Here is a 20,706-nt window from a genome sequence, read left to right as displayed (position 1 = left end):
AGAGTATGTGACAACTTTCACAACACCTCTCAGAACACGGAGCCCGGGGCGATCAGCTCTGGTCCCAATTCTTGATCATCATCTCACTTTGCTGGGGTAAGTCGCAAGCAGTCATACATTTTCCCTTCAGCGAATGCTGCAGTATTACAAAGCGGCCATTCACATACTGTACTTTATTTTATCTAACCTTAGATTGAGGTATCTGTATGGTGTTCTATTATATAAAGATCAATAAGAGCAATTAAACCAATAAAAAGGCCTCTTAGCACTTCAGCAAGTGAAGTGAGCCCTGCGATGAAGAAAGATATCAGTCACAGAAATAAGAGAATTGTGGCGTTCTACCAATGGTATTGTTACCTCAGAAGATACTAGAAAGTTAAGTAGATGGTTTAACCAATGAAATAACCTGGACTGTAAGGCACATGGTGAATGGTAAAGGAGGCTCACTCAGGAAAGAGTAGATGTTAAAATAATCAATGTTATAGTAATAGGTTGTTTCCAACCCACCACCAGCATTTAGTTCAGAGTCTTTAAGTGTATAGATATAATTGTGGTGACAATAAATGTGAAAATTCAGCTTAGGATGCACTTATTTGTCACTTTGTTGAATATTTCATATAAGTGAATATCATAGTTGACTTACCAATGACATAAGACAAAATTAAATTCCAGCCAGTTATAAAAGCCAGGAACTCCCCAACGGTGACATAACTGTACAGGTAGGCAGAACCAGTTTTTGGAACTCTTGCGCCAAATTCCCCATAACATAATCCAGCAAGAACCGAAGCAAGGGCAGCAATGAGGAAGCAGAGAACGATAGCAGGTCCAGCATTTTCTCGTGCCACAGCTCCGGCTAAGACATATACCCCGGCACCAAGGGTACTGCCCACCCCCAGAGCTACTAGATCAAAAGTGTTGAGACATCGTGCAAATCTGCTCTCTTTAGAGTCAGAGCCCACAACCTTACGACGAAACAGTTGTTGTCCAAAACCGATAAGAACGTTACAGCTCATTGTGATCTGAAAAAAAAATCAAGAAAAGAGAAGCATTTAGTTACCTTTGTTGTATAGACCTAGTCTAGATTACAATTCAGACAGATGTTGTAAATTGGTTGCTTAATCGTTACTCAAGAATGTACACAAGGGCATGTAGAGAGGTCAGCCCTATAACCCTTCCTCAACAATGCTGGACCACTGAATGGAAACCAAAAAAAGGACTCCATTATAGTCAATGGGGTCCATATGGCACCATTTGGTTCAGTCATAAAACAGATCCGTTCGGCCAGGGGATTCTTCTTTCCTGCTCCCTTAATAAAGCCGGAAAAGAGAATCCCCTAATGCAGGAGTGAACATAGCCTTAGAGGGTAAACAAAAAGACAAACCAGACTGACATCAGCTCATTACATATACCCCGGCACCAAGGCTACTGCTCACTCCCAGAGCTACTAGGTCAAAAGTGTTGAGGCATCAGCTCATGGGGAATAGGGACAGAAATTGGCATTTTATATTAGCTGTGTAGGTCCCCATTTTGTCATTTACAAGAAACAGTCACTCTCGCCTATGCTTTGTGTCTAGTATTGCAGCTCAGCCCTAATCACTTAACTAGTAATAGCTTGTAATATCCAGCACAACCCTAAACAAGCATGGCACCATTTCAGAGCTAAAGAAAAAAAAAACAAAAAAAAAAGCACTTTTTTCTATTTGCATAGAATGCCTTCAAATAAACCAACCAAGAAAGGAAAGGGTTCTCTTTAGTTACTGCACAAAAAAAAAATACAAAAACCGCTCTACGATTACATGAGCATTATTTGATAGAACAAAACAGTGTATTTACAAGCATCCGTAATAGACAAAAAAACACAACAAAAACTTAGTTGTGTCCCTGTCAACAAAAATAACATACACAATATGAAAGAATCTATCTTTGAGGCCTTGGAGCTGCTAGTGAGAACTTCTTGCTACAAGTAAATGGTCGCAAGCTACAATGTTGAACAATAGGTTAATTACTCATGATGGGGAAAAAACAACATCTATAGTCAAATACAGGCTAGTTTTTGTGAGCCCTGAATATAGCAACTCTGAAAGCCAGAAGGCATGCCCATAAAGCAAACATGAAATATAGCTTCAAGGATTAATCATTGAACTAGTGCGAGTTCGTAAATAGTGAAGCCTCAGATATTCCAAGACGTAGGGAACTAGATTACCTAGGGGAGCAGGGAACTATATTACCTAGGAACTTACTTCTAACATGCTGCTTAGAGATCTTTAAAACTGGGTAAGAACAATGTTTTCTGCCTTTCATTTCAGTTTGAGCTTCTACACATTTTAGGCTTATGCATACAGTTGTATTACTGCTCCCATAGAAGTCTATAGGGCACTATCATACTTCAGTAGGTCTCCAGTTTTACACAGAGGTATATAGAGGTTGTTTGTATCAAGCACATTGAGAAACGTTCCATGAAGTGCCATCTTATGGACAAATTCTCCCTTAGCAGCATTACCTCTACGAGATAACACCTCGGTCATACCAGTGCTGTATAAAGACACCATATGGCAGTCTATGGCTTCATAGTATGGAGAAGTGGTTACTGCATGTGCTGCAATACAGGCTTGGGTATTCTCACTAAAATCATTTATCGCCTATCCACAAGACAGGTGATAAAATGATTGATCGCTGGGGGTCTGACGGCTGGGAAGGCCTATAGAGTTAGCCAAGCACTGCGCTCAGACTTCTCCCCAAGACCTCTAGAAGTGAGTGCAGCAGTGGTCATGAATGCACAATACCTCCCCATTTATCCAGCGGACTTGGGGTACCTCATTCTCGTGATCACTTGCAGTCCCAGTGGTCAGACTCGGTGATCAAATATTTATCACCTAGCCAGTGACCAAAAAACGAGAGAATCTTCTAGCTTCTTAAACAAAAAAAAACAAAAAACGAACATTTGTAAGAAATATTCTGGTTAGGTGGGCCTCCTGGATATCTTGGTTCTAATAAAACCGTTCCAAAAATATAGATTCTTTGGACTCCTGGCTGGCCTTAGCTACATGCAACCTGCACAGTTGCACAGGTCACCAGCCACAAGATTGTGGAGGAGGGCCATTGTCCCTCTTAGGTCTGCCAGCCAGATGATCTTTCTCAGTGCAGCAGTCTTTTAGTGCTACATGAATCATCCTCCTCCCAGCTCTGATGTTCCGAGACGCTGCAGTCAGCCCATCATAGTCCCTGTGACACAATCACTTAGTCCTGCTATTTCATTTATGTTATGCACTTATATGCATACACACACACACTAATATATATACATATACACACACACACACACACACCTTTATAATATCTCTCTCTATATCTATATATATTTTATATCTATATCTCTTTATAATCTCTCTATACTGTATATCTATATACTGTCAATGTGATGAAACTGCCGAAGGAGAGAGGTTTGAGAAGAACCTTAATGAGGGGTTCTCTGGGCACTTACTATTAATGACCTATCCCTAGGATAGGTCATTAATAGCCAATCGTCAGGGGTCCACCGCTCAAGATCCTCACTGATCAGCTGATCCTCGGGTCCAATGTGAGTGCAGCGGGGCCAAATGCCATTGAAATCAATGAGAGCAATGCCTTTTAATACACTTCCCACTCTGATGACCGTGAGGAGTCGGAAGTGTAAAGGAAAGTATCGCTCCCGTTTTATTACATTTCAGGCCCTTGCCACTGATGTGGACATCTAGCCCCGCTACAGTGACCGCGAGCTGGAGGATCAGCTGATCGATCGTCGGGAATCCCAAGTGGTGGACCACCAATCAACTCTTGATCACCTTTCCTCAGGTTAGGTTATAAATAGTAAATGCCTGGAAAACGCCTTTAAAAAAAGAAGTTTTCAATACTTCCCCCACCACCGCTCAACACTAATTCAAATCAGAGTTTATACATTTACTTCATCATTCAGAGCCCAACTAACCCAGACCGTGACCACATTTATAAAAAAATAAAAAATAAATAAAAAAGGGGGGTTTAGAAGTTACTAGAGGTCACAGGCAGCAAGTCACAGCTTGGCACTGCTTGTATATGATGGACGGGTAGGCTTCCACTATGTTGTTGACAGGACAGTGTCTTTACACCACAGAGTACAAGGTTGAATGGATATAAACAAATTGCTCTAAGTCAGGTTACGCTCGGCTTACTATTTCCTCTAGTCACTTCCTCTTTCTTTGTAGCCAGCATAAGCTGAGCATTTGTAGGTCATTCATGAATGGGATGAGAGACATTATTGCCACATGATATCTGCAAACTAATCATTTTTAAAACCTATGCTATAGCACCCAGGATCTCCACCTACTGGTGTGAATAACTTGGGGAGGGGGGGGGGGGGGGTGAGTCATGACTAAAGGGGGTACTGGGATTGTTGTCCTGCTACAACACAGAGGTATTCAACGGTTTGTTCCCCCCCCCCCCCCCCCCCCCTACACATTCTGACAATCCAATACTCCACAAACCAGACAAGAAGACAAAACAAACACCGTTCTACCTAAAGCCACTGCATGTAATACCGGACGTCAGAGAATGTAGACTAGCGCTGCAAATCTTATTCAAGTAGACAACTTAAGCTGCACCACTAATCTAGCGGTAATCTGCCAATTTGGCAGCCGAACACAACTATGTAGTTTGACTAGCATCGGTCATGGGGGGATTGCTGGGCTAATAATGGAACACCACTAGTTTTCTAGAACCATTGTGGTCAAAACTCAAGAGCCAAGTAGCAAAGCTTAAACGGTAATGGTGCTCAACTTTAAACTTGTGTTGTATTGCTGTCTAAGGAAACCTCGCTGAAAGTCTGCAGGCTCCTACAGGCTATACTATATTGTTTAACTCTTTGTGTGGTTAGAATACCATTTATATATTTAATGTAAGGCCAAAAGGGGACGTCATGGAATCTGAAGCGGAGTTTAGGTATAGATGGAAGAAGGGAGAGTCTAATGGTTCATTTAGAGTTAATTCCAGGGTCAATAGGTGTATAGTGGCCCAGAGTTAATGGGGCCCCTCCCTAAGCTTGAATGCGTTTGTCTGGTGCAATGGTGTTGTCAGTGTCAAGATAGAGAGAGAATGGGACAAGCATCTGAATCGTGAGTGTTGACCGGTAGAGAGTTGGAGGGAGAAGGAGAATTTCCGGGAGCAGGATCACACACATAACCAAGAATGTGAATTGTCTGAATAACCCAGAGAAGTCTTCCCTGTCACACCACCTTCTGGAGGGCTAATTTGTGTCAGTACCCTGGTGTTTGTTGGAACTGTTCTAAAATTAAAGTAAAACGAACACTACCAACCGTTCCTGGTTTGTCCATGAAAAGTTACTGTGTGTGGACTCTTATTACAACATCCAGTTTCACAACAGAGGACAGAACAGTGGGGTTGTGAGTGACAAAAGAGACTCTGTAATTTTCAATTGCCCTTCTCTGTAACCTCCCCAGCAGTAACTTGGACGGGGTCAAGATGGTAGTGCCATCGTGACAAGGCCCTTATCTATCCCCGCGATCTTCTTGGCTGTCTGCCCGCTCCTCGGATGCTGCAAGTGATGGAGAAAAGGTACCAGAAATCACGAGGGGAGAGTGTGGAGGCATTATTGTATCTTGTCACCACCAGGAAGTACTGGTGGATACAAGAGTGACAGGGAGGTGACGCACCCTTGTAGCCGATTGGCTGCACAGCTGCCTGGTGTTCAGGTCCTGCAGGGGCACTAAGGTTCTCCCACAGCGGCAGAATTGGGAGTGCCGGTGGGGCCAGGACATGCACAGCATCCAGAGGCAGCGTTAGAGCGGGGAGGACACAGGCTAACCTGTCAGTGGTGGAGTGCCAGCGTCGGGAGCATATGCAGACGATGCGGAGCTATCGTTGGCAGCAGAGGACATGGGGAAACCTGGTAGTGGTGGCACAGGATGCAGACACTGTGCCGGCAGTGAAGGAGCAGCGGCAAGACATGGACAGTGACAGTCGCCAGGAGAGGCACAGGCGTCTAATATCCCCAAAGTGCTGCTGTGCCGCCAACAGACACACAATGCCAGTGCCGCTAGAACACCCGAATCAGTGAGGCCACGGAAGCTGTGTTGCCTAGCGATTGCTATGGGGAGATGGTAGGGACAAGGCTGCAGCGGGCACACTCCTAGCAGATGCGTGTGTAGAGATTGGTGCATGGGCTGGACGGTTAGGGTTAGGGGTTCGTGTTCATGCTAGCAGCAGATTAACACTAAATGCTTGCATGTTACCCCTGTACCATGGAAGTATTTACAGCTAATTTACAGCCTCTAGTGGCTGGGCAGCAGAGGTTAATAAAGTTAGGTTGGTGGTCTTATCAACGCAGTCTAATAACCAAGGCTAATCTGTGTGCATACATTTATTGAGATTGAGTTAATGTTAACCCGTTTGAAAATAAATGCCATGGCTATTAAATGCCATAGGAGTGGCAGTGGCTTTATTCTAGAATAAGCTTAGTGATAAGTAAGCATAGGATTCCATGCACATCATTCAATCTATAGTCACGCTATTAATATAAAGCAGGGGGAAAATACATTTTCTTCCAGTAGAGCAGCTCCTCTTCATGACAGATTTAGATGATCTAACAAGGTATTAGCGAAGACGTATACAAAAGCCATACCGTCAGCAGGATGGCACCACTCCGGAAGAGAGTGGGACCAGAAGAGGTTTGACTAAGGTTTCCAGTCAGCTGGCATGGGCTGCCAGGACTGGATGTAACTGCTACGAGTCTAGAGGCAGTTTCACCTTCTCTTGTAGGCTGCTAAATGCATCTGGACATTTCATGTGATACCATTGGCCACTAATGGTCATCATTTTTGCATGTATACTGGACCCTGAGGAATTTGTACATCAATACATAATCCAGCTGTCTGAAGGGGTGTGTATACCTCAAAACAGGTTTCCTGGTAGCCATCGACTATTCTGCATTTAGTCGATGTATACTAACAGGTTGTGCCAAAGCCTTCGTTCTCTTTAACTAATGGAATGAAGAAAAGAGAATCTAATTTATCATCCAGCGTACTAAGCTGGCAGCATCTAATCATTTGCCGATTGGTCTTAATTAGATGCAGGTTTCCCTTTACCTGCCTCCCTGCTTCGAGGCCTACATATTTAAGGTGCTCTGGCCATTCCCAACTTCTTCTGCCCAATCATCTTTTCTCACCACCACCACAGATGGCTTGTTAACATGACCTGGTTCAGCATGTGTGTCCCAATGCAAACCTCTCTACACACCGCTTTATATCTTATGAACATTTTTTGCACAGGCGGCGGAATACCAGTCATGATACAGTCATAGAATAACATTCACTCAAACCACATTGCTTGAAAACATGCTTTACCAATAACTGCGGAAAAGCCTATAACTAGCAAAGGCAACGGCAGCTAGTAGGGTTTCTCGCTCCCTGGTTGAAGTTCTGCCTTCCCCACAAATCTCTTGCCAACTTTCTCTGTGCACAGTACACGACGTGGGCAACATGTCTGACAACTAGAACCCCTTTCACCCTCCTCTCTCAATCGAATTTTCTCACTCTGACTCAGATGCACAGAAGCTACATTCATCTGGTTTCTCCAGGTCTCATATCTACTAAACAAGATGGCAACAGGCGTACTACCTGCCACTTTATAAATAACCTTTAAAGAACATATATCATATAAGAATGATACCCATTTAAATATATCTTACACGTAACTAAACGTTCCTGGGCTAGCAAAAATCAATAACAGGCCCCTCCAACTATTAGGCATCACTTGTGGTATTGATCTCTTCGTATGGGGCAGAAGAACTTTTTTGGGCTACTCAGGTTCCAGGGCCCCAGTGTGACTGCAGCCTCTGCATGCCCTATAGCTACAAGCCTGGATTAGGATGTTGCATGGGAGAATGCATATCCCTTTTTCACATTTGAAACGAGTCCATAATCATAATTGCAGCCACAAAGTTATTTACTGCACTTGCTCCACAGCCATGTCTTCTTCATCCTTGACCATGTACCTTCTTAACCTTGCTGAGTGCAGTATATCTCAAGGTGTGCAAGAACAATACCAGGTAATATCACTAATTAAGACTCACGAGCCCCTATAGGACTTTGCAAGGAGATTTTCCATAGGAAGGGGTAGATTGTGACAGGAACACTATTGCTTCTATCCTGATACCTGGAGAAGAATAGATTGGACATCAATCACTGCTCTGAGGTCTACCAGTGGATCACAATTCACAATTTAGTCAGTGACTACAGATCTAAAGTAATCAGCAGAACTGAAGACAGCTTTCAACATGGCGACTCAATTCTATTATCTCTAGCACTGGGAATGCGAGAATGTTATGATAATAGGACACTGGAGTGAAGCCTGTGGGGCTTTAAATATTTCTTCTAGACCTCCTACCATCGGTGTATGTAACTAGCCCAGAAAACTAATATTTTCTTTTTTGTTGTTCCTAAGCAGCTAAAATAATGTCATGCTGATTCAACGGTCGCTTTCCACGAACAAAAATATTTGCAGATTATTCATGAAATATTATGAGTTCCAGTCGTCGCATCCCAGGGTGGAATTTTGCAGCTTACACAGTAATTAAATGTCAACCAAGGCCGCGCAATGCACAGATGGGAGTATCTGCTCCAGCACTGTGTAAGCAATTCATTAACTTTTTACTAGAGATGACATAAGTAACAGTTGATCAAATCTTCATACTAATGTCAACAGGACCGATAATTCAAGGGAAACCGGAACATGTTTACATATAGGCCAATACATAACACTTCTTTGGGAACTGGTTCTATCTACCATAGACGCAAGTAGATATCTATATTTACTTATAGATTTTAGTGTAAAAAAAAAAAAAAAAAAAAAAAGGTAATATGTCCCTCTAATACAGCATCAACTGGACTATCCCTCCACAATGTCATACTCTACTACTGTCTGGGGCAAAAAATAAAAAACACTTAAAAGGATCATTACTATCTGAGACATTTATGGCATACCAAAAGTAAGCCATAAATGTCTCATAGGTGCAGGTTCCACTTCCAAGACTCCCATGTGTCAGGGGAATATGGGTCCTCTTCTGCCCCAGTCATCACTCTAGAGGGGAGGAGAGCATGCAATCATTGTAGATTTTGGATGACGCGGTAACATCCTAGCATGCTCAACTCCGATAAACTACGATTGATAGAGCTGCATGCATGGCCAGTCTCCACTAACTCATGCACTCCTTTCATATTTCACATCTTCTAAACAAAAGAAGAACCTTCATAGTAGAGTAGGGGCAGTACATGGTATGGAAGGAGTAGGAGATTGTATAGACCACCACTGAGGGGGACAAAGGGTATTTTATGGATTTTAGAATTTTGTGGGGAAAGGTGCACAGGTAGAACAATTGGTATTAGTGCAGTAGGTTTTCCCTGGAGGTATGGGTTGGCCGGGCTCACCCACAGGTAATGCCCCAAGCTGGCAAAGGCTCCCAACTGGCGGAGACATACTACACTAGTACCGCTCAGTACTAGTAGGCGGCTCCCATCCCTCCTCCTTATCCTGAGTGATGCCGCAGTGTTAGCCCTCTGCATCTGGGCCAGTGCTGGAGTGGTGCCGCAGTGTTAGCCCTCTGCATCCGGACCAGTGCTGGAGTGTCAGCCCTTTGGTCCGGCACCAGGCAGGAGTGTCCGGTGGGAGCTTCCTGGCTCCAGTAATGCTGGAGCAGAGTGTCACCCCTCCACATCCAGACTGGTGCCGAATTGTCTGCCCTCCGGTTCTGGCACCAGTCGCTCAGGAGAAGTGTCTGGGAGCTTCCTGGCTGTAGTAAGGCCGGGGAGCTGAGTGTCAGCCCTCCAGTTCAGCACCGCTCAGGAGGAGTGTCTGGAGGGAGCTTCCTAGCTACAATAATGCCAAAGCTGTGAGCCACCTACTGGTACTGGGTGGTACTAGTGTAGTATGTCTCCACCAATTGGGAGCGTTTACCAGCTCGGGGCATGACCTGGGCGTTACCTGTAGGCGAGCCCAGCCAACCCATACTTCCAGTACGCTACACTAATACCAGAACAATTAAATGAATGTGCAACTGATAACCAGCATGCTGGGAACAAGTGTAAGGGTACACTGAAACTAGCACCTTGGGTACCTACAGAGCTTGTTCCACCCTTGTAGTGGAGCTATACAAAGAAATTTCCATCAACAGCTACACCAGCAGAAGATGGAGAAATATCATGTTACAGGCTTCCAGCAGACTATTCGGCTGTAACATTACCCGCATGATCTACCCGTCTACTGTATCTGTCGTACTTAGAAACAGGTTGCAGATAATACAATCATTTTAGTTACATTCTCTACCATAAGGTCTACAGACAGACAATTGTGATTCAGTCCTATGTAGAAATACATTGTAACAGAATGCGGTACATGAAATCGAAACCAGTGATCTGTAAGTTCCAACATGCAAAGAGTTTGTAATCTTAAAAATCTTACTGGATACATCCCAGGAACAATCATGTCCTGGAGAGCCTGGAAACCTCACTCCTTATCCTTTATACCCATAAGCAACCCCAGAGACCTTGGAAATGCTTCATATGTCATGGGCTGCCGATCATGCCAAGAAAAATCTCTTTTTTTTAGGAGACAAAAGACATTTTGTCCATAATGAAAATTAGAATAGACTGTGAATTTAGAAAACGAGCAGATCTTCTCCTAGGTTGTAATGTTAGTGTCATGAAAACTGGATAGAACATGACTTTTTACCCTTCTATAAAAATATCTATTGACAATTGGACACAATGTAGCCTTCATTTCAGTAGCCTACATAAAAAGTTGAGTTTCTATAACTTTGTACAACTTATCTTGTACTCATCCTGTGTTACAGCCGGTCTCATTCACAATTCTGCAGATTACAATTCCAGTAACAAAGGGTTAAATAGTCTTGCATATCCATCTATGTATATTATTGCTGGTTTTATGTATGTTGCTTCTAGAACCTTCAGAGAAGTCACATGCCTTTTTTTGACCCTCTAACTTTGCTGCTATGGAGTAAGAGGGGGTGAGCTGCCCCATGATTGGCTGAAGGGCTAAGTATAAAAGGCAGGTGTGACTCAGGAGTTTTTGTAGGGAGCCTTGTGAGGAGTGAGCTGCCCCAGTGCTACTGTAGAGCTGGGTTCAACTCTGAAGCTTGCAAAATTGTCAATTGAACTCTGTAAATCCAGAATCATTAGGAGATATACTACACAAGTTCTTTATAAAAAGGTACTGAACTTTAAGTAGATTCAGTCTATCATGGCGAGTCCACAGTATAGTTTGCTGTGCTTTTGCCCATAGGTAATAACAGACCACGAACATCTTCAAAAGGACACAGGTATCCTTCACTACAGGCTTTCCTGCTCCAATAGTAGCCCAACCATGACTAGTATATAGGATAAACAAAAAGGACACAATGCTTATAATATGCATAAAGTAAAATTGACCGGTTTGGTTGGAAACTACTTTTAACTATACGCTATTCTTATTACTGGATAGGTTCACATTTCCAGAGAGATGAACTTTAGTAATCTGTTCATACAACTAGCTAGTGGTAGACTACCAGAGAGGGAGAATACTGCTATTCAGTACGCCAAGAGGCGCCGCAGTGCCTACCCTTCTACTGTTAGTGCTGCATGCCTCTCCCCTCTTGCAAAAACTACACTTGCTGATCTGCTAGGACATACCATGACAAGAAGCAGTAGAAAAGGTCTAGTTTTAGATTTACCCCTCCATAGGGCAATTACCAAGAAATCATCTCCAATATAACTACTTGTTTTGAATGTTAGTCACACAGAGGTCATCATTACTAGCATTTTTTTCTTTATACAATGTCATTTCACGCAGCTTCCATTTATAACGGAACCTGAACAGGTCTCCTCTCGCCAACCTGTTCATTGCCGCGATGCAGCTTACACCACGTCGTATTAATCAGAGCCGACGTCACATATACGAGTGACACTAATCACAGATTAACCTGCTCTGATTGCCATCTATATTTAGTGGTGGGAAAACTGAAGTCATCCCAGTACAGAGTATCCATAGTATGTAAACAACTACGTGGAAACAACTGGTCTCATTAGGAGATTATACGCTTAATAAGTCATACGCCATGGCCACCGTCACACTCATTAACCCGGGAAGCTACTGCCATGTGAAGAGACAACGAGCTTGAAGGCCGACAAACACCGATTACTGAGCTCCATATATTAAGGAAAATGTATAGGCTACACCTTCAGCATTAAATGTAGTCATTGACATTCATTGCCGAGGTTGTTTTCAGGAGGACGTGTGTGCGTACAACTAAGGCTTTGTGCACATCGCCATTTCACATTTACACTGGGAAAAGCTCAAGGCGTATAATGCCAAGTGTAATTATAGGGCTCTTTCACCTGATGGACACCAACAGGGTGGTGTGCGTCGGCGTAACTTCTCTTCGCAGTATAGGAAAGCGTAGGCTGCTATACATTCCTACATGGGGGGGAGGCTTAAACACCTTCTACAACTTAAGTCAATGGCTTATGTATGCCTATGCAGTGGCAACCGTCTGAAGAATACATTTGGGAAGTCTCAGCAACCTACATTATGCCTCTGACAAAAAGGATCAATTACATACAGAGGCACACGCCCCCCAAATCTTTAGAGACGAGCGGGCAGGTACTCGCATAAGGCACTACTCGCTCGAGTAGTTTGTCTTAGCGAGTACGCTCGCTCATCTCTAATGGCTAGACATCATTTGCCGGTATTTGGTACATATTTTAAGAACCATCTCCATCTATCCACACATTTCCACTCCATAGGCAAATCAAAATAGATTTGCAATTCTCTTTTCATATATTTTACATAAAGAACGCCATTTCAATATTTTTAACCCCTTAAGGACCAGGCTGTTTTGTACCTAAAGGACCATACCCTTTAGGGATTTTACCCATGTGGTGGTTTAACTGCCCTATTTTTTTTCCCCCTTCACCACCAAAATTATTTTTGCCGTATTTTTTTCCGTGACATATAGGGCGATTTTTAAAATATCTTTTTCACTGACTTTTTTCCGTTTAGTTTTATTGGGAGTAAAAAGCTAAAAAAAAGTAAGGGAACGGGTTCCTCTATTTGTCTCGGGCATTTTGATATATAATGTGTGTTGTTTTGGATTACAGGGCGCTTATAGTGACGGTTTGGGGTTTTTTCCCTTTCTTATGTATATATTGCTTTAATTCTGTCATTTTGGGTTTTTCTTATTTATGTAACAGTTTTTTTTTACCATTTATGCCCCCCATGACGTCATGCAAGACCTTCTGGGGGACATTCACGTTTTTTTTTGACACTTTCCCACTGTAGCTGGGGCATCCATAGGAGCCCCAGTTTCAGGGGAAAACAACCCCTGTAGTGACATTAGTTACTGGCAGAGCTGGCCAGGGTCTAGTACGACCCTGCATCTCTGCTGTAGCAGGGAATCCCAGCGGTCACCCCCGACTCCCGAAGTGGAAAAGACACTTCCACTTTCAGAGTGCACAGTGCTCCTCCTGCCAACCTCAGGGTTATCAGCTGTTACTAACAGCTGACAGCCTGTTCTGCCTCCGATTCATTGCAGAGAGGCAAGAGGGATAAAGCCCCGCCATAATTTTACTATCCGCAGGGCTTTAACCCTTTGTTGAATTCAGGGTTTCCCAGGGGGCTCTCTCTTTCTGCCATTATACAATGACACCATTTGCTGGCTAGAGCCAGTACTGCAGTATGTGACATGCCAAAGAGGCCCCTACAACAAAGCAGCTGGCAATATATAGTAAGAATACCCTGCTGAACAACTCCCAACATCAGAGCTGCACAGGCTTCAATCAGAATAGCTAAGATAGTGCTATTCATGAATGAATAGCACTAAGGGCTATGTGTCATTGGCTGAGCGCTCAGCCAATCGCTAAGCACTAGCTGAGAGCTCAGCCAATAGCAGCCAATCAGCACAGCCCTTTCAGGAGGCGGAGATTTTTAAATCCCCGCCTGCTGAAAGAGCTTAATAGCAGTGCACGGGAGCCAGCCGCAGGACGCGTCTACTCACCTCTTCGGTGCTCCATTTTTAAAAATTTTTTTTTACACTTATTGCTGATTATCCAGGGAAGGGCTTATATTTCAAGCCCTTCCCCGATAATCATATTGCGGGGCTTGGCAGAAACCATTGCTTTCAATGGGATCAGCAGCAGTGCCGATCCCATTGAAAGCAATGGGATAGAATGCCGCGGACTTCTGCCACAGTCCTTCCCGACTCCCTAATGGCAATCAGACTGTTCCCTGGATCAACCCCTAATAGTTCCTACCTGCCTGTATACCTGGATTGACACTTAACCTAATATTTATATCCTGTAATATCCTTCTCCAGAAAGACATCAAGTCCCCTTTTAAACTCCTCTATGGATTTTGCCATCACCACTTCCTCCGGTAGAGAGTTCCACAGTCTAACTGCTCTTACAGTAAAGAACCCTTTTCTGTTTTGGTGATGAAACCTACTTTCCTCTAATCGTAGCGGATGTCCTCTTCTTACTGTCGTGGTCCTGGGTGTAAACAGATCGCGGGAGAGATCCATGTGTTGTCCCCTCATGTACTTATACATGGTTATTTGGTCGCCTCTTAACCTTCTTTTTTCTAGAGTAAATAGTCCCAATTTGGATAGCCTCTCTGGGTATTCCAGTCCCGTCATTCCATGTATTAGTTTAGTCGCTCTTCTTTGAATCCCCTCAAGCATATGCATACTGTATATTGGATTATTGAAAGGTGGTTGGGGGGGGGGGGGGTGACACCCACTGTAAAGTTGCTATTAAACTATAACCAGCAGCATGTCCATTGGAAATTGTAGTTTTGCAATAGCCACAGATTGCACTGCGGTGGTCTTCAGTCACCACAACAGTAGATTGAACTCTGCTTCTCCAGACCCCTGAATGGGAAATCTGATTTGTCCTATAACAATATATAAAGTGTATTACTACATGGCTACCATCATCATGGAGCCTGTACCACGGCCCAGAGTCATTATGGCTTTGTACTTTGATGAATCAAATCCAATCCGGCACTAAAGATGTAGCCTGAAGAATGATAACATAATCACACTAAAGTTACTAATTGCCATTGAGCGCTTGTGAGGATTTAGGTAGCACTTTGACAAGTGACACCGTACATTGCTCATAGATGATGCAACACAGAATTATTTAATCTGCTATGGTTCAGTGTTAGAAGGCAAAACGCATTCGAAAACAAGCAAAGCACACATTCACCTGCCAAGTATTGTTACATTCACCTTCCTACCAATTATTAGTTCTCATGCATACATCTATCCATACTATGGTATGCAATATGAAGCCATATGGCAGGACACTAGTTTCTTGTCGAGTTCAGCCAATATGTGCCACTAGGTGGTATATAAAACAGTGCAAATTTGTTCCTATATATTGAATATATATCCCGCTGTATTTCTTCCAGTTCCACATAGTGGAAGATGGTATGGATAAAAACAGAATTGCCTTCAGGTTAACAAATTCTGAGAACTGTATTCAGGACCCTCACTTATCGAGTTGCGGACTAGCTACAAAGACCATCTCTCGCTCTAGAGAACCAGAGCTTTGCTACCCATTAATTGGACGGCCCGTAATTCTTCATTTCTCCTGCAGTGGTGCCACAGAGCAACAGAATACAAGTAGTGGAATATTCCATGATCGGCTTATCGTAGGTTGGCTCTTGTACCAGCAAGGTTTTTCCAAACTCCATTGATTACAAAATCATGAAAAATATACAGCTGTTCGAGAAAAAGTGTTCAATTATAATAAAAGGTTGAAATCAGCTTTATACACTTTTTGGATCTTATGAAAACACTGGTAAGATTTTAGATTGAAAAATTCTGTTGACCAAAGTTTTCAATACAGTTAGGACTGAGTCACTGCAGGATCCCGATATAGCCTGGCCGTACTATTTACCAAGATACGCAAATCATCCTAGAATACAGAACCTGGGGCAAACAAATGATCACCCAGGGACCCACGCTCAGAACCTCCGGCAAGCAGCAGATCTTCTTAGGAAAGCCATGGCTAGCTCCTCATATCTCCTGCAGCGTCCACTGCAGTGGAAGTGTAGTAATACAAGAAGTGCCATCCTGTAATACCAGAATGGCAGATTGCCTGCTAGAATGGGAGCTTATTTTTCTAAAAGGCTTTCTACTCTGGGTCATAGAGGGGGACCGGGCACATCTGGGATGATTTAGTAAATCCTGCACTGAGCAGGGGGTTGGACCCGATGACCCTGGAGGTCCCTTCCAACTCTACCATTCTATGATTCTATAACATTCATAGGCTGAAAGAGGGCATATGAATAGGGGTTTTGCTCTTGACGCAACTCCTTTAAAGGAACCTTACTCTGCAAGAATCACAGTTGTAAACTTTTATAACTAATGACTTGGTCTCATCCCAAAGCTTCTGTGTCATGTTAAAAGCTATAGACGTCCCCTCAAAACAATGCATTATGGGAGCGTTAATGTCAGCTAATATGTATAAGGTCACAAAAAGTAGCACGAAAAGTAGTAAGAGACACTTATCCACCTACGCAGGTGTAGTGGACTCAGGTGCCAACATAAAATGATCTAGTTTTGTGCCTGAAATAACGGAGCAAACCAGAAAACGACAGGTGCTGCCCATTTCTATTTACTTCGGGTTATTCCATGTTACTGGTTACGCAGAGAGAAGTCTTCCTGCAGCACTGAAGTTGACTTTGGTGTAAGTAAATAAAGTTCTAGCCCTGTAATAACCTTATGTACAGCGGAGTCATTTATACGCATTATCGTCCTCTGATAGGAAACATAAACATGCCTGGATCTGGCTGGTATGAATGCAGCTGTGAATATCCCAGATAATAGAAGCAGCTGTTATCTTCATGCTTAGAATTGCTGGAGAAGAATCGTTAAAAAGGGACACTAAACCCAGAAAGGACTGGAGCGGAGGGAAGAAAGCGTCACAGAAGCAAAGCCTACAAGATTTCCTGCAAGTTACAGAAAGACAACAAATATAGATGGACCAGTAGAAAGCAGTCCTGGGATGGTGGCTGTCATCATATAGTATGGAACCAGTTGCAGCAGCCGCGCAGCTCGCTGTTCTTCAATGTCTCATTCTCTTGGTGCTCTTCGCTTTTATATATTCAAGAATGTACCTCAATTTTAAAGGGGTTTTCCAAGGAAAATACTATTAATGACCTATCCCCAGGATGGGTCATCAATAGTTGATCGGCCAGGGTCTGTCGACCTTGACTGACCAGCTGATTCCGCGCTGTTGGTGGATGCACATTTTCACAGGGGTCAGAGCAGAATCAGCAGAAGTCTCTGCTCCGACCTCTGTAGTGGCAAAAAAAAGAATCATAGTTCATTCTACAGAAACAGTAATGAAGGGTATACAAATGAATTCCTCCAGGGAGATACAACATACATACATATATATATATATATACACATATATATATATATATTATACACACACATTGTTTGCAGATTACATATCACATGCTCCAGATTATTTAGATTAGGATGTGTTGCATTGCTTGGTTGCATGCAGCTGCTGGGACTTGCTGAGAGAGGGGGAGAGAGAGCCGCTTCCTTCACTGTAGCCTGAATAGAAGTCTGCTCATATAATTGACACATAGATCAGTAAAAAGAAAACCTTTATGATTTTGCAAGAGATGCATGTAGATCCCGTACAAATTACCTGCATGCATACATACATTTGGTTTGCTTCATCGAAGGGATGTGGTTTGTGCTCACACGTGAGCCTACTGAAAACCAGTAGGCAGAGGAATCTTTAAAAGAGCCGTAAGCATAATACTTTAATTCACTGACAAGTGCCCGATTTCTGTCGAGGAAGCAAAATAGGTCATTTCTGAAGCTATAAAATAAGGGAAGAGCATGTACCGGCCAAGAGGTACGAAGAACAGTGGACCATTCTTCTATGGGAGCGATTATTTGACTATGTCTATAGACACACTAATCCTATTACCTTTCCTATGAACGCACGTAATATAAATGTCACAAGAGAAGGGCATACCTGCTTTTTAAAGTCTGTCGTGCTGATTTTGATCCTGCTACATGTTGTAAAAGCTACTCAACAGGTTCATTGTTCGCACAAAAGGGTGGTCAGTCTGAGTAAGATCTTCCCCGATTACATTTCAGGCAGGTATATTCGTTGCGTTTCACCTATATAAACTATGTGGGTAAAAACTGCATATCAAAACTGTGGTAATTCTTGGCAAAAGTTGTGCATTCTCCAACACGTGGTTCTTGACCACACACTGCCTGTCTAGGGGAATATACCCAAGGGCAAATATTAGGACCACTCTCAGATCTATTCAGACTGCCCAATCCAGACAAGAAGCAAATGCCACGTTACGCCAACGTGCATTTGATGCAGAATTGAAAGTGGCCTAATTCTGCTGACAATTTGGCAAGCCAAAATCCGATTTAGACATGTGGATTTTGGTGCAAATTTCACAGCATGTTCCGTGTCAAAGGTCCTTTTTAATGGAACTGGCCTAAAAATGCTTGTAAGAAACAATGCATGAAGTTCATGGCATGTTTAAATTTTTTTTTTTTCCAAGCCCCAATAACAGCAACATGGTTTTTATGTGCCTGCAAGAAGCAGAACTGTTCCACAGAATGCTGTAGAATTTCCCATCCTATGCAAAATTCAACACCAAATTCCACATACGTAATGTGCAGATTTTGATACAGAGTTGAAAATTTCCTATTCTGCATTAAAATCTACATTGATACTCGCATATGTTGGTGCAGATCTACAGGATGGCAAATTCTGCATCTTCCTGTGCAACAATTAGTCTCTTAACCATCAATTCTAGTTTGGCTTTTCCAAACTCAAGATGCCCATAGGCCAAAAGGCAAATGACCACTTAGCACCTATAAAGGGGGGGGGGGGGGAAGAGGCATAAATTGACAGGTATCCTAAGTGTTATTGAATCACCAAAGCAAGTTCTACAAGCCCAATACTGATGCACCCAAGGGATGTATGGATTGTATCAACCATTTTCAGCACTACTTTGGAAACTTTGAGAATCCGTATTTGAAGTATACCTCTCTTTTGAAAAAAAAATAGATCATGAGGGCGCAATAGAGATATTTCTTACGTTTTCTTTTAAACACCATTTAAGCTCACGTACTGCGCATAGTTACTGGAATGAGTCAACAGTGTAACGATGGGCTTCATTATTACAATGTTCTTTTGAGAGCTGCATTCTTGGAGAGTTTTCCAATGTCAGATTACTGTACAGTTCCTGGTATAAAGAACAGCTCAGAATGCAAATCACCAAAGGAAGCTCTGTGCAAGCAGGGAATGCCGTTAATGTGAGCTCACAACCTGCAGAATAGTTAATGCAGCTCTGGATGCCTAGAAGACATTCTGTAACTCACCATTAATAAAAGTTATTCAACTTTGTATGTATCTTACATAGTTACATAAACTGTAAATGGGATTCAAAAGAGAACCTTCTCTTTGGGGACTGAGACTTTCTAGTATACCTGCTCAATATATAGAGCGCATCACGGTTAAGAAGTGGCATGTCACCACTTCGAGTGGAACTGTGAGGAATTGTGTCAGAATGTCGCACACAGATTTTACCCAATGACAGGGCTAAATGTGCAGCAGAAATATGTGGCATAGCGGTGGATTTATGCAGCTTTCTTATAGGCAGATTCAATGTGGAAAATCCAGAAGTGGAATCTGCCACGAGAGCAAACCCTATGAGCACATAGAAAATGCAGGTGGAAGTCCTCTGATTGCAGCTGGCACTTCAGTTCAGTCACTATGACAAGTCTAGGTGCCGGCTGCTGTCAGCATTTCTCCCCCTGAGTTCTGCAGAGTAGAAATGCTGCTCTGTAATAGCAGCTTTAGGGCTCACATATCAATTGGAAATGCAATATCTCACGCAGTACACGGAAGAGTGTTCGTGTGATGAGTTGCGTCCAAGAGCGTCAGGCGCAGCTCGCGTACACCCGTGTGTATGAGCCCCTGCTGCATTGTGATAGCTGGCTCAACCTTAAGCATTTAGATACTGGCAGATAGCAGCTGTGAAGTGTCTATTCTCTGCTGCTTGTGGCTGAGAATTCCTTCCATGCTGGCTGGGGGTTACAGAGGTAGGTACTGCAGGACCGAGATAACATACAGGCCGAGACGCTGCAAGTGACTGCCGGCCCTCCCTGTGAAGCCCAAGAGAGATGGTGAAGGAAGGGGCGTAGAGCTCTGGAGAGGAGGGGGCATACTGTGGGCATTTTTAGTGCTGGCAGAGGAGCCCGAGGGCTCATGGGAACGGAAGAGGAAAGTAGAAGGAAGTGACGTTGCTGAGGCTGAGCACGACAAACAAACAAGGACCGAGGCTGCAGCAGCATGCAACAGCAGAAAGACATGAAAAAACAAGCTGAAAGGTATTTGAAGGACCTTATTGAATTAATTGCTATATAATAGGCTTAGATAAAAAGTGACTTTGTGACCAGAAAACCCCTTTAAGAGTCAGGGTGCATTCACAGAGGCAAGCACGATATCTCTCCGCATTTCTCAAACAAACAGTTATCGCTCTCTAAAACTTGAGACTATGGGTGCGAGTGTAGTGGCCCAGCGGGTCCTACAGAACACACACACCAACACTTGTCCTGTCTATGTG

General features: G+C 43.2%; 1 protein-coding gene and 1 long non-coding RNA gene across 3 annotated transcripts in view; one reads left to right on the top strand and one right to left on the bottom strand.

The window, feature by feature from the left end:
* SLC7A1 (solute carrier family 7 member 1) overlaps positions 1 to 20,706 on the bottom strand; it is a 47,276-nt gene that overhangs the window by 18,812 nt on the left and 7,758 nt on the right. Inside the window, exon 2 of the mRNA XM_066583160.1 lies at positions 644 to 1,019. Coding sequence (XP_066439257.1) covers positions 644 to 1,013 — 370 coding nt within the window. The 5' untranslated portion in view covers positions 1,014 to 1,019. The remainder of the gene's footprint in view (positions 1 to 643; positions 1,020 to 20,706) is intronic.
* LOC136582269 (uncharacterized) overlaps positions 20,295 to 20,706 on the top strand; it is a 42,416-nt gene continuing 42,004 nt past the window's right edge. For both annotated transcript variants that reach the window (XR_010787164.1, XR_010787163.1), the window contains exon 1: positions 20,295 to 20,470. This is a non-coding gene — a long non-coding RNA (uncharacterized lncRNA). The remainder of the gene's footprint in view (positions 20,471 to 20,706) is intronic.

Source organism: Eleutherodactylus coqui, chromosome 1 (assembly GCF_035609145.1).
Source record: "Eleutherodactylus coqui strain aEleCoq1 chromosome 1, aEleCoq1.hap1, whole genome shotgun sequence".
Taxonomy (NCBI): domain Eukaryota; kingdom Metazoa; phylum Chordata; class Amphibia; order Anura; family Eleutherodactylidae; genus Eleutherodactylus; species Eleutherodactylus coqui.
Note: the sequence above shows the minus strand (reverse complement) of the source record. Positions and strands in the feature narration are given on the sequence as shown.